General features: G+C 38.8%; 1 protein-coding gene across 4 annotated transcripts in view; it reads right to left on the minus strand.

Moving 5' to 3' along the window:
- Tpk1 (thiamin pyrophosphokinase 1) overlaps positions 1–17,430 on the minus strand; it is a 387,559-nt gene that overhangs the window by 313,692 nt on the left and 56,437 nt on the right. For 3 of the 4 annotated variants that reach the window (NM_001134994.1, XM_063286677.1, XM_039108344.2), the window contains exon 3: positions 10,823–10,894. The exons of the other annotated variant lie outside the window; for it this stretch is intronic. In NM_001134994.1, the coding sequence (NP_001128466.1) occupies positions 10,823–10,894 (72 nt within the window). The remainder of the gene's footprint in view (positions 1–10,822; positions 10,895–17,430) is intronic. 4 annotated transcript variants of the gene reach the window in all.

Raw genomic sequence — 17,430 nt, forward strand, 5'->3', positions numbered from 1 at the left:
GTGCTTGTGAACACACATCACACAGAGGATAAAAATAGACAGTTTAGAAAAAGGTGACTCAAATGAAGTCCAAACATAGGGAAGGATGATAAATTCACCTTAATTCTGCAATTGTAAGTTAATGCTGCATGAGTTGGCATTTTCCTGTGATTAAACTGACTGACATGGGGAGAACAAGTGACTACTGCTGACAGTGTATGAGGCAGGTTAATTTGATAGTTGTGGGCAGATACAAATGAATATTCATTTTTTCTTTTAACATGAAGACCAGTCTTCAATTCTATAGTTCCAGCTGCCATGAATTTCTGACTTATAATATGAGTCAGTACATGGGAAAAAATTCACATTGATCTACATGTATATATAGACATATATGTGGATACTGTAGCCTCTTAATAGAGACAGAATATTGAAAAGCATGTAAATGCCTATATGTTACTGAAAATTATAATATATAATGATAACAACAATGTCACAGAACATTATGCCACTGAAAAATTATTAAAAATATTCTCTGTCAGGATTATTAGTGAGTATTGTTTATGGGAAAATAATCAAGATACGAAACCAAGCTTTTTAGTTTATTTACCTTTTCGAAAAAGGTAAGGCATAAGTCTCTATGAATATGTTAGTATTGTATGCATGTGAAAATTTATGTCTGTATGCAACCAAGAGCAGCATGCATCTTAGTATTTTTCTTGGAAAAGATTGAGTTGAAAAAAAAAGAACTATTTGTGAGTACAGAGAGGAGAGAGATCAAGCAAAAAAGAAAGTGGAAATGTAACATATCTGAAATCATTTATAATAAGAATAGGTTTATACATACTGTAAGACAATTAAATAAACAGAACTGGGAACAAGTAGACATTACAATTCTATATCTAACAAAAACTAACTAACTAGAAAAGAGTAGTGGATTCTTGGGACTTTTCACTCAGAGCTATTTTTGGATTAGTTGGAATGTAGCCTGTAAGTCATTCCAATAGATCTCAGATTGATAGATGATAACAGATAATGGATGATGGATAGATAGATAGATAGATGGATGGATGGATGACTAATGCAGGGGTGATCATGCCATGGCACTATATAGTGGTCAGAGCACAACTGTAGGAATTGGTTCTCTCCTTCAGCAATGTGATTCTCAGGGACAGAACTAAGTAAGACCTTCAGGCTTGAATAAGACCCTTATTCTCTGAGACATCTCTCAAAACCTTTCCTGATTTTTCAAAATTTTAATTAAAATATAGTAACAATGTTTCTCGTCCTACTCCTTCCTTTGTCAACCTTCTCCTTGGTCCAAATTTCATGGCCTTCTTTTATTTAACCATTGTCATATATATATATGTATACATGTATATATGCATATATATATACATATATATGAGATCATATATATACATATATATGAGATTCTCTGTCCAGGATTATTACTAGTGAGGTATTATTTATGCAAAAATAATCAAGATACAAACCAAAAAGATATATATGAATAAATATCTGATTTCTGGTTAAGACAGGTCGAATTCCCAGGGACACTAAAATGGAGGGCAGGCACATTCCCAGTCTACCAGGATATCAAGGTCTTATATAGCTATGACCCCCACAGACCCCTGTAAAGAGGTTTGAGACAGACTAGTCACATAGGGCATTGCCCCAAGCCCCTCCTCCACAAGTGAGGATGTGATCACAGGTTACATAGGTTCAAGACAGGTCAGTCACCAAGGACAACACCCCAACCCCCTCCTCCACAGGTGAGGACTTGGCCACAGGTCACAGATGCTTAAGACAGATCAATCATAGAAACAGGACCACACCCCCAAATGTGTAGATGAGGTCTTCCCAAGCTCTCAGGCCAAACCTATAGGAAGTACCTGCTGTCAGACACTGACCTATCCAAAAACTGTATTTGAGAGTCGTATTCAGAATTAAAAAGTGTGCAAGAGTCACTTTGTTGTCTGAAAGCTACTGTCATAAGAGCTGTAACACCACCACTTGGGGAATAGATCTGCTCTCCCCAAATCGCCACCAGAAGCCCTCCTGCACCCCTTGCCAGCTAGTAGGTTTCCTGCTGGCTAAGCCTGGCCTAAAAAGGAGGCGGAACAATACCAGCCCAAGTTCTCCTCCTTTCTCCTGAACCTGTGCACCTAGCTGAACCAGAGACCTCCATGGAAAACCTCCAGCACTGAGGTACGTGTGTGTGTGTGTGTGTGTGTGTGTGTGTGTGTGTGTGTGTGTGTGTGTGTATTCAACATGTAAATTCAACACCCTGGGTCTATTCAGTGTTTCCTGCCTGTATATGTTTCTACAGATCAACAGGCAATAGCAAGGGTGCTAAGCAGACTTCTCCACCCAAGTCAGCTCTGTTACTCATACAAAGAGAGGATATGCGAATTTTGGTTAAGAACAGATGTTTCAAATAGAATTTGTTCATGTTGTTATGACTTTAAGTTATTATATTACTCAAATGTGGCAGATAAGTCAGAGGATATGGGTAGTTTCTAATATTCTCTGATTTACAATATTTTACTATTTTTTACCCGTATTTCTATATCTCTTCATCCTAGGGGAACAATTATTTCACTATTGTAAAATAATCTTTGTGTAGTCTCGTACTTTTTTTGGCTTATAGACTTTTCTGGTATTCCAAATAAATCCCCAATCCTGTGATTCCAGCCAAAGCCTCACATGAAATGTCCTTTATAATACAACAGGCAAGAGAGGGCACTACTGTGGAGAGCTTCAGCCAAGACTCCTAACTTCACTATGGAACATCTATTCCCTTCTATGCAATATAATAAAATAAATATCATTTTGTGTTAAGAAACACTGGTTTCATTTCTCCCTGGCTCAAGGACTGGTCAGAAGTGAGGACTGAAACTCATTAGCTCTTTATAAACCAGAGAAAAAGAAAATCATTTAAACTGAGACAAAGCACAGATAAATGTTCACACACACACACACACACACACACACACACACACACACACACAGAGAGAGAGAGAGAGAGAGAGAGAGAGAGAGAGAGAGAGAGAGAGAGAGAGAGAGAGAGGAGGTGGGGAGGTCTGACCACCTATCTCATCGACTCTACAAGTGCTCAGTGCTCATGTATACTTACATACATATACATATACCTACAAACATATGTACATACATATAGAGAGAGAGACATATAAACATTTGGTGAATGGGGCTGAACCTCAATGTCCTCTCTAGCTTTCTCATACCTTCTTAGATGTAAGTTCTTTAGAAAATTACCTCATAGATTAAAATCTTTATACAAAAGGAGAATAAGAGAAGAACGTTGATATTAAGTTCAAAGCAGTGTTTCATTCTATAAGCTCATTGTAAGTTCAAAGCAACAGTTTCATATGGCCTCATGTAGTTTGCTATTCCTGGTTGTCAACTTGACTATATCTGGACTGAACCACAATCTAGAATTGGAAGGCTCACCTGTGATCCAGATCTTAGGGCTGGGAGATACAAGTTTCTGACCTTGAATAGAGATCTTGAGGCATGGTGACTATGAATCCCAGGACAGTAAGGGAAAGAGATCTCTGAGTTCAAAGTCATCTGGGACAAAGCAAGTCCCAGATCCAGGCATGGTGGGTGGTAGACACCTTTAATCTAGGCCTTCTGCTGAAGACCGATATAAGGACATTGGAAGAAGGAAGACTATCTCTTCTCCACCTGCTTGCCTTGTGGGGACTGAACAACTGCTAGATCCTTGGACTTCCATTCACAGCTGCTGCTGACCATTGTTGGAGAGTTGGACTACAGTACTGTAAATAATCAACAAATTTCCTTACTATATAGAGACTACCCATACATTCTGTGACTCTAGAGAACCTTGACTAATATACCTCGCTTTATCACAGTGCACACCTGTGGCTTCATCCTTGGCTCAGACATAGAATGAATGTTTTCCTTGGTCACAAATTTGTCTGAAGCCTATTTCTGCTTTTAGTGTAATTGTGGAAGCTCATTGTAGTCCTTATCATGCAGCCTTTACATAATATTCTGAGAGAAGTAGGAACGTTCCACTTGTGATTCTAAGTTTATTATATCTTTTTGGCAAAACAACTAAAACCATCTCTTAAAACTTTCTTCCTAAAATTATTTAAATCAAATCAGGAATTCTATAAAATCAATAATTCATCTAAACAATTAATTCATGAAAGTTCTTCATATTGATCTGCAGAAAATTTGCTTAATAGGGTGGGCTGATGCCCAAGAATCATTAGGCTATGTAATAGTGACAGGAAAGGCGTATTAGCAGCATGAAGCAATCCTGGGATGAAATTCTCTGAAGGCCCTGCAATTCAGAGTTTACCCATCATAGCCATGCAAAATGGTGGCCTTCTCCAGAAAGCCCACTTGCCTACCATTAGCCTTTTCTACATGGCTTCTTCCACTTTCCTACCTCCAAGAGTTCCTTTAAACCATCCTAGCCAACTCAGTGGTACAAAGGCCCAAGTGTGCTGTATATCCTTAGGGACTGATTCCAGAAACTGCCAGTCTGCAAATCCCTTCAAAAAAAGGCTATTGTCCTTCTGCATGTGTAATCCCAGATCTGCAAGACTCACAGTTCATTTGTTTAGTAATTTAATAAGCATTTTGAATGATCACTAAATCACAGCATGCCATTAGACAAGAGGCTTAAGGACTGTGTAGTGGCAGGCTCCTAAGGATATTTTCTTTTCATGAAACATTTTGCTTACTTGTTAAATTAAGAAGATAAATTTCCTTAGAATTAAGGTTTTTAAATTAAGAATTTAATGCTTATAATGAATGTCTTTCATACTCTTCTACAGAAATCTTACCCTTAGTAAAAAATATTTCAAACAAGAATATTCTAATTAAAGTCACTCTTTGATCTGAGAATTAAAACAATAAATACTAAGAAGAGGGAAGTATACAAAAAGCCAGTTAACAATGGACATTTCTATCTCGCTTCTTGAATCTATCGCACTATGAAAGAATAATCAGTTTTGTTCTTTTTTTGCACCAAGTACTTAATTTCATGAAGCACTAGAATTTCTCATGTTCTAAGACATACTAACAAAGTAATTGCTTGCTATGATGTTAAAGAGAAGCAAGATTTGCTCATTAGATAAGGAAGAAAATCTGCCACTTAATCACCAACTTTTATATGCAGATGAGGTGAAGAAAAAGAAAGGGAACATTTCAAATATAACGTTACAAATGTCATTTTCTCGAGTGTAAGAGATGGATAAGAGCTGGGGTTTCGTGGGATTTTAGGTGTGCTATCCTCTAAACCTACCAAGGCCATTATCATAGCATCTAGTAAAAGTTGTACTTAAAAATAGTAATTATAAAATGTTGTCCTCCTAATTTCTAAATTACTATTTTTAAAGTATAACAGAACAGTCTTATTTAATGAATAAATAAATAACTCAACAAACAAATCAGTCAGAAATCTAATGTGTGATCTCCAATCCACAACTGCTGTGTCCAAAATACTGGGCTCGGGCAACAGGGTAGATTTAAGACACTTGCTGCATGAATATTTCCAAAAATGAAAAGAGAATCCTTAATCCTTGATATGTTAAATGTTATAAGGGAAGAAAGAATAGAAAACACTACATCATGCTTTAATGCCTATTGCTGTTGTTGTAATGCCCTCTGAAATACAATCCACATACACAAAACAGCATACTTAAGCATATAATCCATGGTTTTAGTAAATTCCCAAAATTGGGCAAGAATCATAAAATTGACTTGCAAATGTTTTATCAACATGAGGATAACCTCAATAAGTCTCTGACTCCCCACCCCAAAGTATTAAGCATGAATGAATGTATTTCCTAGCTCTGTAAATTTGACAGTTTGGGGCATTTGATTTTAACGGAGTTGTAAGAGGTCACTTAGACCACTATATTCAAGATTCAAGTCTGCAACATACCAGTGCCTCATTCTCTTTTGTAATTGAACAATATTGCCATGGATGCTCATGTGAACATGCACTCTCATTTCTCTTGTGCTTGAATCTAGGAGTATACACAGGGTAAGTGGTAACTCTGAGGAAGGTACAAGTGGTTTCAAAACTTAGCCATTACTGTCAGCAGTGTATATGAGTTGTGATTTCTCCACAATCTACCAACTCTTGTTCTGTAGATTTTAGTGAGTATGGCATAATATCTCACTGCTGTTCAGATTTTTATGATGGTGAGCATCTTTGCATGGGCATGTGCATGTTGGGCATGTGCATATTTTTCATGAAAAATGTCTATTCAGATCCTTTGTCTACTTTTTAAAAATGGATCCCTTCTTGCATTCATTATTCAACTGTAGGAGTTTGTCATATGTATGTGTGCATCTGGGACAGTTTGAATGAAATGGCCTCTTTAGTTCATATTTTGAATACTTAGTCCCCAGTTGGTAGAAATGCTTGGGAAGTATGCTCTTGTTGGAGGAGATATGTCACTGGAGTTAAGCTCCAAGGTTTCAAAAGCCTATGCCACTCCTAGTTAGCGCTTGTGCTTCCTCCCTTGACTGTGTTCGCTCGCTCTCTCTCTCTCTCTCTCTCCCTCCCTCCCTCCCTCCCTCCCTCCCTCCCCCCCCTCTCTCTCTCCTCTCTCTCCTCCCTCTCTCTCTCTCTCTCTCTCTCTCTCTCTCTCTCTCTCTCTCTCTCTCTCTCTCTCTCTCTCTCTCTCTGCCTAAAGCTCCTGATTTAAGGTGTGAGCTCTTAACTACCTAACATTGTTCCAGAGCTGTGCCTACCTACCTGCTAGAATATTCTCTGCCAAGATGGTCATGAACTCACCTTCTGAAACCCAATTAACTATTTCTTCTATAAACTCCCTGTATCACTATGTCTTTACAGCAATAGAAGAGTAACTAAGACAGTGTTTCACTCAGATACTAAGTTACCAAATAATTGTTCTTATATATGGGTTCTCTTTACACTTTCTTGATAGTAACCTCTGAAACATAATAGTTTTTAATATATTTTCCTTTTAAATATTTTTATTTAATTATTGAGAATTTTATATATGTGTGTACATTAAATTTATATCCTATTTCTTCTGTACTTATTACACATATGAACATATCTTTAGGCTGACCACTTGGGACTGTACAATCTATCAGGGAACTTGTCCCTGGAGTAAACTGATTCTTGATGCTCAGTGGCCATTAATTGCTTATTGGCTCATTATGTTTGGGGGGACACATGCTACAGTACACATGTAGAGGTCAGAGGACAACTCTGGGCAATCAGTTCTTTCATAACATCCTCCATTTTTTCCCTAAACAAACAAACAAACAAACAAAAAAACAAAAAAACAAGAACCCTAATATATTTGTTCCCTAAAATATTAGCTTTGAATTTACTATAAAATGCTAAGAACATTTTTTATTAAGATACTAGTTCTTGGCCTATAGATTTACGTGGTTTAAGTTTTATTATATTAATATAATATTACAAAACTATGATACAGAATCATGATTTGGCGGCAGTTAAATTAAGTGTAAAATACTGTTTGGAACAGGTAAGTAGCCAAATAAAAACAATGACGATTATAGACGCCAGCAGTTACCTGTATGACATAACCATTCCACTGCAGTGACAGTCAGAAACACAAAGATACACAGAAGCAAGGAATACATACACATACACATATACACACAAAGAAGCAGACAGCGGGTATGAGGCAGGTATGCATGAGGAAAAGAGCTAAGTAACAGAGATTCTCTTTGACAGTTCACCACAAGCAACATGCAGTGCCAAGTTCTGATGCAAAGAACTCAGAGACTAAAACTTCAAAATGTGACTTAGCTGCACACATATGAGCTGAAAAAATGCTCTGCTACCTGTTCACCCTCCAGTGGATGAGGGTACCACCTGAGGGGGGCAGTTAGTTGTGAGGCAGCTACCAGGGCAGTTTCTCTAAGATATACCCAGACTGATCCCAGAGCTCCTCTACAACAAAGCCTGAAAGAAAGCTGCACCTGGACAGAAGAAGCTTGGGTGTCTGGACAGGAAGACAGCCAGAATGTAGAAAGGCTACTAGGATCTAAAATAAGGTCTCATTGGCATGGAGACAGTTGTGGCAATGGCCCAAGGACACCACAGTGTCCAGTAGAGTGGGCCAGGATCAATATATACCAATAAAGAAAAAAATGCCCATGAATTTGATGGGAAATTGGCGTGGCAGTGGTCGTAGGTAGAAAAAGAAATGGAAGAAATGATATATTTTATTTTTTAATTGAAAGCATGCATAGGGCCTGCACAAGTTTAAGCCAGATAGGGTCCAAGCGCTGAGAGGGAGATGCAGACGTGAGCTTCCATACCTAGCCACAAAGCTATATCCCCATTGGTACCTGCTCACAAAGTAAAATTAAGCTTTTGCCAACAGAATTTCACTGCATATTTTAGCCACACTTAACCACATATCCAGCAGTAAATGGCGAACACAACACAAACTCCAGAGTACTTCTGTATATTCTTGTCTCATATTGCTTTGTTTTGTTTGGCCATTTCTATTCATCTACCTAAATATTTATTTTTAATTGTTGAATAAATGGAATCTACACAATACTGAGACAACTAGGTACTTATTTTTAAAACATTCATCAAAATTTCATGAGTTATAAAAAAGAAAATTCATTTTTAAAAAAAATTCTAAAAAGTTTCATAATTCAATGACCCTTTTGTGGGGGAAGTTTCTCTAATTGTTGATTGGCTAAACAAAGACAGAAGAAGCCAATCACTGGGCAAAAGAGAAGGCAGGACTTCCGGGCAGGACAGGAAGAGAAGGAAGGATGATATTGGAGTCAGACAAGATGGAGAACAGCAGAGGAGCTGCAGACATGTAGATTTCTCAGGTCACCAACTGTTTGTGGCCTCCGCAGCCAATGGTGGAGGCCATGGAGAATAGGGCAAGACATTCTTCGCCCACCCTTTGAGTTATCTGATCAGTTTTAAAATAAAGTCTCCAGTGTTTTCCTTTCACGGGGCTACTGGGAGCTGGGTGAGACAGGGCTGTTGTTGGCAGTGGCAGGGCCAGCTGCAGGAGTGGCAGGTTGGTGGGGCACAAGCAGTAACAATGGAAGCAGACCCAGCAGCAGCATGATCTCAGAGAAAGGAGACCAGGAAAGGGAAGTATGCTCCAAAAAATTACACACAACAGATAATGTCCAACGGGGTAGGTGAGAATTTAGGATTCTCAGATGGATTCAGAAGCAGTAAAGCAGGTCTGAAAGGAAGGGAGAGGGGGTTTCTCAGCAAGAGGAGTCGCATGGTGACTTAAAGCATGGGAACCTTAAACAAAGAAAAGACAGGAAAGTGGCTCCAGCCACAGAGCCAAGTAAAAGCTGCCTGCTTCCTACAAGCAGGTAATCATAGGATAGAATTGTAAGTTTGGTTTAATTTTTCTTCTATCTTTAAGAATGGGAAATTCTCCCCACAGCTCAGAACTAATACAAGAGTTGGGGCCAGAGGTGCTGGGACCTCTGCTGTTGGCAGAAAGGCTACAGCCTATCAAGAAAACATACAGGGAGATTGTGTGAAAATAAAATATTCTAGGTAAAAAGGGGGGGTTCTTTCAGGATAACTATATTCTTCAAACACAGGTTCAACAGGAATTTTGGGTTAAAGCTCCTGACATGACAGATCACAAAGAGCTTCAAACAGGCTCATACAGTATTTGTTTAGCTTACTTCATTTGTTTTGAATTGTTTTAATTATCAAAATAGGGGTAATTTTGAGTTTTTAGGTTATTTTATTGCTCTGGGAGAGAGGTCAAACTAAGGTCTTTCTGGTTACTGGCTGAAGGATGTGCTAATTTGGGAGAAAGGGTTTATGTTTGTGTTTATAGAAAAGGCAATTCGGGTCTGGACCCCTTCCAGAGTTAAATGCATCAGATATGACAGAGGGACCCCCTGAAGAACCAGAAAATTTCAGGAGAACCAAACAGAAAAGGTAAAGATTCTTTGTGCCATCCTTCCCAGGAGTACTTAAACTAAATGTCATAAACATCAACTAAATCTTTAAAGAACAGACATAAAATAAATTAAATTTTCAAAATAGGATTTCTTTCTCTAAACTTCTCTAAAATGAAGTTAGGATGTATGTAATGGAAGCTTTGGGCATGGCATCGTTAGTTAATTATAAGATTTACACAATGCAAAACATTTTACACGGTCTGCCTTAGTTTAACATTACTGCTTCCAACCTAGATCTCTGTTCTCACAAGGCTTTACAACCACAGAAGTTATTGTACAAAAGCTACTGGGCATGAGGGATCTTTGGTGACAGGGACAGTGGCGTAGAGACATTATAAACTAGCTGAGAACCCAGGCTATGATCCTCTATCCCCCTTGCTCTATGTTAACCTACATTTCCAAGATCCCTCACATTAACATCAACCTCTTCCACACTGCCTTCATCTGCAAGAACAACGTAGAAATGTAGACTACAAACAAATTGAGCTGTTTACTGGATCAGAATCTTGTTTCAGATTGGTAAAGGTACTTGGTTCTTAAAGTGGTCAGACACCAGAAAGCCAAGAATTATACCATAAATACAAACATACGTAGATACATACATACTTTGATTTTTTTATAAACAAGTTTTCATTTTCTGGAGGAGTTTTCATTTTCTGAGCAGCTGGTTTATGTCAGACATGAAGCTATTGAAATCTTGTTCACTGTAGAAGGAATCCACTAAAGCAAGACACTCTGGCTAGCTCCCAGAATAAGGTGCAAACTAGGACCTTTACTGTTTCAGTTAGGTTCCAACGTATATGCCAGTACCATTATTCATTCGCAAAGACAATGAAATGTTAATTAATATTACCTTTTCTCCAAAGATGCCGAAAATGTGGATCCAAAGTCTGATTAAGAACCACAAGGCAGAATTTCAAGTCTCCTAAAGGAAAAGGAAAAGGTAAATCATACACCTAGAGGAACTGAGCCCCACCCATCATCAGGGTCTATATCGTAAGCTCCATGTACATAGTGCTAGACTGCAAGGGCAGTTACTCTCATATACCTCCCTTTGTAAAGACATCATGTCAGTGGGACTCACTTTGTTCAGAATATCTGTCTCTCACATCATTTCTCTGAGAAAAGTATCATGAAAGTAGTTTGTAGTAAAAGTAAACTTTTTTACATGATATGAATATGAATTCTCAACCTTAAAAAATTTCTACCACTGCTATGACGGACTCCCCTAGCATCTGGTGTTAGGCCACCCTATCATTTTTGGAACTTGGTGGTGTGACTCAGGGGAGAAGGGGTAATAAATATATCACATTCATTCCTACTCATTCGTGTTATTATTTTTTTTAGTACATCCCACCCTACTTTGAACTTTCTAATATAAAACTACATGTGCATTCTCAAAAACCCTACGAGAATGTTTATGACTCTTTCAAACAACACTCTACAAAGTCATGGTGAATGTTATTTTCTGAATTGTTTTGTAAGGGAAAACATGCCAAGTTCAAGAAGAAACAAGTTTCTGAAGCTGAGATGGGACTCAAAAATGAATCGCCTCTGAACTTCCCATGGTGAACTGTATATACTGCAACAAAAATGCAGTGCAGCTGTTAGGAATCTGTCAGCTTACTTCAAGCACTCCTCAGATATAGAAACCAAATGATTGCTTGGTGATAAAAGCCACGTAGTAAGCCTTTGCACTACTAGAAACAGAAAAGGATAAGGTAATGAAAGGCTGTCATCGTGCACAACAAATCTTATTACTAACTACATGCATGCACTGGGGATACAAAGAAAAGTAAGCTTACAGGCTATATGTGCAAGAAGATGCTGATAATACTAAGATTGCATTCAACAATATATGAAGAATGCCAGATACCAGATGCCATGAATTTGAAAGAAAGTTGTAGGGTATAGGAGGATTCAGAGAGAAGATGGGAAAGGAGGAAAAATGGAATTATACTATAATCTCAAAAAAAAGTTTAAAAGTTAAAAGTAAAAACCTGGAAAATATCTTAATGATGTAGGAAATTAACAATAATATTACAGATTTTAACAGTAACATTTACCATGTCATTGAAATTGAATTTGAGGTACTTAGGAAGGGCAGGAACTAAGAATGAGTTGAAATGTTCAGTGGTTAAGAGCACTTAACTGCTTTTGCAAAGAACTTTGCCAGCATCTACTAAGGTGGCTCATAACTACTGCAAATAATGACATCACTTTATTTTAACAATTTCCTTCAAAATTACATTTGTTTAGTTGCGTAGCTATTCATTCATGTATAATGTAGGGTATGGTATCTAGTCAGAGGTCAGAGGATAATTTGAGGGAGTCAGGATGCTTCTGGCATGTAGACTCCTAGGATTTAACTCAGACCACAGGATTTGACCACAAGTGCCCTTACACAGGAGCCATCCGCTGGCCCAATAACAGGGTTGATAATACTTATTACAACCTTTTATTTTAACTTCTGTTTTCCTCAATATTTTATATACATACTTAAAGTGCAACCAAATGTGGTGGCACGTATCTTTAATTCCAGCACTGAGCACACAGAGACAGGAGGATAAGGCAGAAGTCTGGTCTACAGAGTAAAAACCAGGCTTGCCAGAGGCACCTAGTGAGACAGACCTGTCAGAAAGTCAAAAACAAAGATAACAATTGTGGACCAGTACTGAAAGAGCTGTCCTCAATGGGGCTGGAGAGAAGGCTCAGCAAAGAGGAACATTTGCTACTCTTACAGAGGACCAGGGTCCATTTCCCAGAACCAATGTGAAAGTTCATTAACTCTGATGACCTCAGTGAACAAAATATACATACACATAAAATTTAAAAATGCAGATATATGAGAATGCAGACTTTAATTATAATTTTGTTGACAGGTACCAAAGAAGCTGCAAGGTAAATCAACCACTTAGGTGATAGCATCAAACTGTTGAGGCTTACACCAAACAATCAAATTATACTGACAGATGAAGACAAACATAGTCAGAGGAGAAGGGAGGGAGGGACAGGGGCAGTAAAAGTATATTTTATTTGCCTGATGTATTTGTCATCTCTGTTTGCTAACAGGCCTAGCCCTAGAAGCTTCTGTCCTCCATACAACCTTATCTAAGTCTAGAATGTTTTCAACCTCAGACATTCTGCTGAATAAGCTCACCCTTCCTAGCTCTTTTCTCGATTCTGGCTGGGCTGATCAGCTCAGCTGTTCTCCAAGCTCCTCTCCAAGCTGATTTATTCAGATTGGCTTCCTTCAGATTCTGACTGAATTGTTCTTCTTGGCCTCACACTAACTTTGGCAATATGTTGTAACCTGGCTCCTTCTCATTCTCTAGCTTACTCTGTCTCCACCTGTGTCAGCCTTGTTCTCTCTCTCTCTCTCTCTCTCTCTCTCTCTCTCTCTCTCTCTCTCTCTCTCCCATTCTGTCTCTTTATAACTGTGCCAGTAAGACTGCCCTCTTTCCCCCACCTCACAGTGCTGCTTCCTTAAGTAGTGGGTAGAAGTAGCTTAATTGTTCTTAAGACCTGTTGTCTGAGAAAATTAAATTACATGTAGATGAAGCATAACTATGAAAAAGCTCTGAACTACTATTCTATACAAAAGTCTATTAAATAATTGAATTACTAATAGACTATGAAGAATTGACAGATCAAATAAAAGAAAAATAACAAAGAGCAGTATAAACACTTCTGGAAATATCATACCTGCCCTCCCCCAAGAGTGAAGTGATGGTGTGCTCCTCTTACATAATAAAAATAGTTACCCTTCCATTCCTAAAGTGCCTTGGTATTGATAATAATGATAGTCACTCTATGCTCTCTCACCTCCAGCAGCCACCCGAATGCAAAGTCCTCAGCAAAAGTAATTTTAAAAAAATGTTTATATCCCAACATCTGAAACAACCATTGCCAAAGCCAAGAGTGGCCATGTATTATAAAGTCCAATAGCTAACAATTCCGTTTCATCTTGCCCAAGACATCTCAGTCTCAGAGCAGAGTAGATAACAGGTTGATCCTACTTTGTCATTCATACTATCCCCTACAGTCCTGTACATGAGTCACCAAGAAGTCTCTTGTTCCATCTATTTAAAATGCTAATAACTACCACATATTTGCCTGCACTCTGAACCTGCCTTGTTCTTCCTAATAAATTCATCCACAAAATATTCACTCACTGTTTTTATAAAGGTTGCCTATGCCAGAACACAGGCTGCTGAACCATTACCTAGAACAAGGATATATAAGCATTAAGCACTCAATATCTGATGAGTAGCGCTTCCCACATAGACTTTACACCCACATTAATAAATTAGTTCCACATACTTTCTTTAATAAGTAATGACTCTGTCCAATTTGTCCATATTCTGTCCTTTGGCTGCTTCCCTAATATAATTCCTTAAAGAATAAAAGTTCTTCCTTCTAAAAGCAATAGTTTTGTCTACATCCTGCAGTCCTGAGCAGCCCAATTAAATGAATAGTGCATAAAATATTTCTAGAGGATACCAGGAAAGAGCGATGAGCACTCATCCTGCTTTCACACAGCTAAGTGGTGCTCCCCTCACTACATCTCACAACTATCTAACAGAGCCAGAGATAAGGCACAGAAGACCAGCTATTCAGTAAGAGCTAGGAGATATTTCCATTGAGAACACATTGACTTTTTAAGCTAAATATATGTTTATCTTTAACACCTACTTAAGAAATCCAGGAATCCATATAACATGCATTCGGTCCCATAAATCTGGCCATATAGCTGGTTATTATCACTCAGTGTTCAGGTTGAAAGTGTAAACAGATCTGAAAAGGTTTAAATCAATTTCCATTTGAAAGCATTATCTCCCATGATGCAACAGAAATTACCCTGACCGTGTTTAGCTACTGTAAACTGAATGCCACTACAGACGAAACAAATGAATACATTTTCCCAAGAATCCATATAGGCTATGAATGTATGTAACATGTTATGACTAGTAAGATTCTGCTGTGTAGGAAGCAGGATGAAGAGGGCATAAGCTGGCAAAGTACCGAATCTTCTTGTATGAAAGTAGAAGGCTTCCCACCCCAACCCCTGTGGCTGCTTTCTTCTCCCTTCCAAGTGGGACTGAGGTGTCCTCACTTGGGCCCTTCAGCTTGTTGGCCTTTTTGAGTTCTGTGGACTGCATCTTGGGTATTCTGTACTTTTTTTTTTTTGGCTAATATCCACTTATTAGTGAGAACATACCATGCATGTCCTTTTGGGTCTGAGGGGAGGGAGGGAGGGACAGGTGACAGAAAGGATATGGGGTGAGCAAAGAGGAAAACATGATCTGGTATTGGGTAGGGGAAATGGACAGAAGCCCTGAGGGCCAGCAGAAAGAATGGAAACAGGCGAGCTCAGAAGGAAGGAGGTTGGGATGACGCTCTAGAATATACCAGAGACCTGGGAGGTGAGAGACCCCCCAGGACTCAAAGAGGGAGACCCTAGATGAAATGCCCTACAATGGGGAGAAGGAACTTACTGAACCCATCTCCAGCAGAAAGACAGAGCACAAGTGAGGATGGGGTTTGCTATGTCACAGACTCATAATTCTTCCTATCTGAAAGAAATGCATGGATGGAAATGAAGAAGAGCCTGAGGAAAAGCAGGTCCAGCGACAGGCTCAAAATGGGATCCCACACAAGGGGAGGCCCCAAGACCTGACACCATTACTGAGGCTACAAGGCATTCACAAAACAGGACCTATCATGACTGCCCTCCAAAAGACCCAACAAGCAGCTGAAAATCAGATGCAGATATGTACACCCAACCAATGAACAGGAGCTGCTGATCCCTCTGATTGCATAAGGGAAAAGCTAGAGGAAGCTGAGGAGGAGAGCAACCCTGTAGGAGGACCAGCATTCTCAATTAACCTGGACCCCCAAGATCTCTCAGACACTGGATCACCAACCAGGCAGCATATACCAGCTGAAATGAGGCCTTCAACACATATACAGCAGAGGACTCCTGGGTCTGGGTTCAGTCAGAGAAGATGCACCTAACCCTCAAGAGACTGGAGGCCCCAGGATGTTTAGAGGTCTGGTGGCGTGGGTGGAGTGTGGACATTCTTATGGAGACTGGGGGTAGGGAGGTGGAGAGGAGGTATGGAATGTGGAACTGTCAGGAGGGGAGACTGAACCAGGAGAGAAATAAAATCTGGAATGAATGAATAGATAGATAGATAGATAGATAGATAGATAGATAGATAGATAGATAGATAGATAGACAGACAGACAGACAGTAGAAGGCTACCTAAGGAATACTTTCTTTTTTACTTTTGAAGTGACTAGTAAATTCTTGTTTCCAGTAAATATTTTCACTGTATAACTGAAATGAATGAGGCTTAACTCTTCATGTAAGCATACTGGCATCTCTTGAAGTGCTGATAGAATTCAAAACTCCATCAATGGTCCCTTGCCTCAATAACCTCAACCGTAATAAACCATGTTTCCTGTCACTCAAGAAAATCAATCATTCTCCAGCAAACTGTGGACAAAATGCCATAACCCTAAGGGCTCATCATAAAGTCCTAAGAAATTATGGCCCATCACATCAGTTTTGATGTGTTGACAGCTGGGTCCAAAATATTCTTCATACTTGAAAAATCAGTTCTGAAGATTTCCTAAAGACAAAAGTTATATGAATTTAGAATGTGCTTATTAACCAAGCACAGAGATAGCCACTCCTATATCCCAACCATTTCTAGCCCAACACACACACACACACACACTCACACACACACACACACACACACACTCCCATTCACGAACAGTAGAAAAAAGATAGGCAAACCAGACTCATGAATCAGAAGACAATTCTTTTTCTAGGCATTCTATTTGGTGTTGTTAAGCTTTAGTGAGGACAATTTAGCAGATAGATACCCTCCAAAGCTTCTAGGGTTACACAACACCACGGAAAATAAGTACTTATTTAATAGAGAATGTGTCTTTCATTTAAAGTGTTTCTTAAAAATCATTTTACTCGAAAGTCATTTCAACATTTATAATTAAAATATGATCAAACGAAGTGAAGTTGGAAATACTTACAACAATTGAGACATTCAGTTTGAGAGAAAAGGGAAAAGAAACAATGAGTAGTTATAGTGTCACAGTATTTCCAACAGTCCTTTAATTGGCATCAATTACATTCCATACTGCTATGAGCTCAAAGCACTTCTAGATAAAATCATAGTGTTTCATGACCAATTTCTCTAAACAAGAATTTGTGCAGGCAAAAATTCAGGAGTCTGAATGGTGGGTGAATTCTGATTACCTAGTTCATGTATAAAGAATCACATGCATAATGCTGGAAGACCAGAACTAAAGTGTATTTTATTAATGTCACAGTCACAATAGGTTTCTGAGTTAACCTGTGGCTGGAAGAATATGAGCAAGGTGCCAGCATCTGGAATCTGGTGTCTCAGACTCCCTGCTACTCTCTTCTCC

Source organism: Rattus norvegicus, chromosome 4, assembly GCF_036323735.1.
Source record: "Rattus norvegicus strain BN/NHsdMcwi chromosome 4, GRCr8, whole genome shotgun sequence".
Lineage (NCBI taxonomy): Eukaryota > Metazoa > Chordata > Mammalia > Rodentia > Muridae > Rattus > Rattus norvegicus.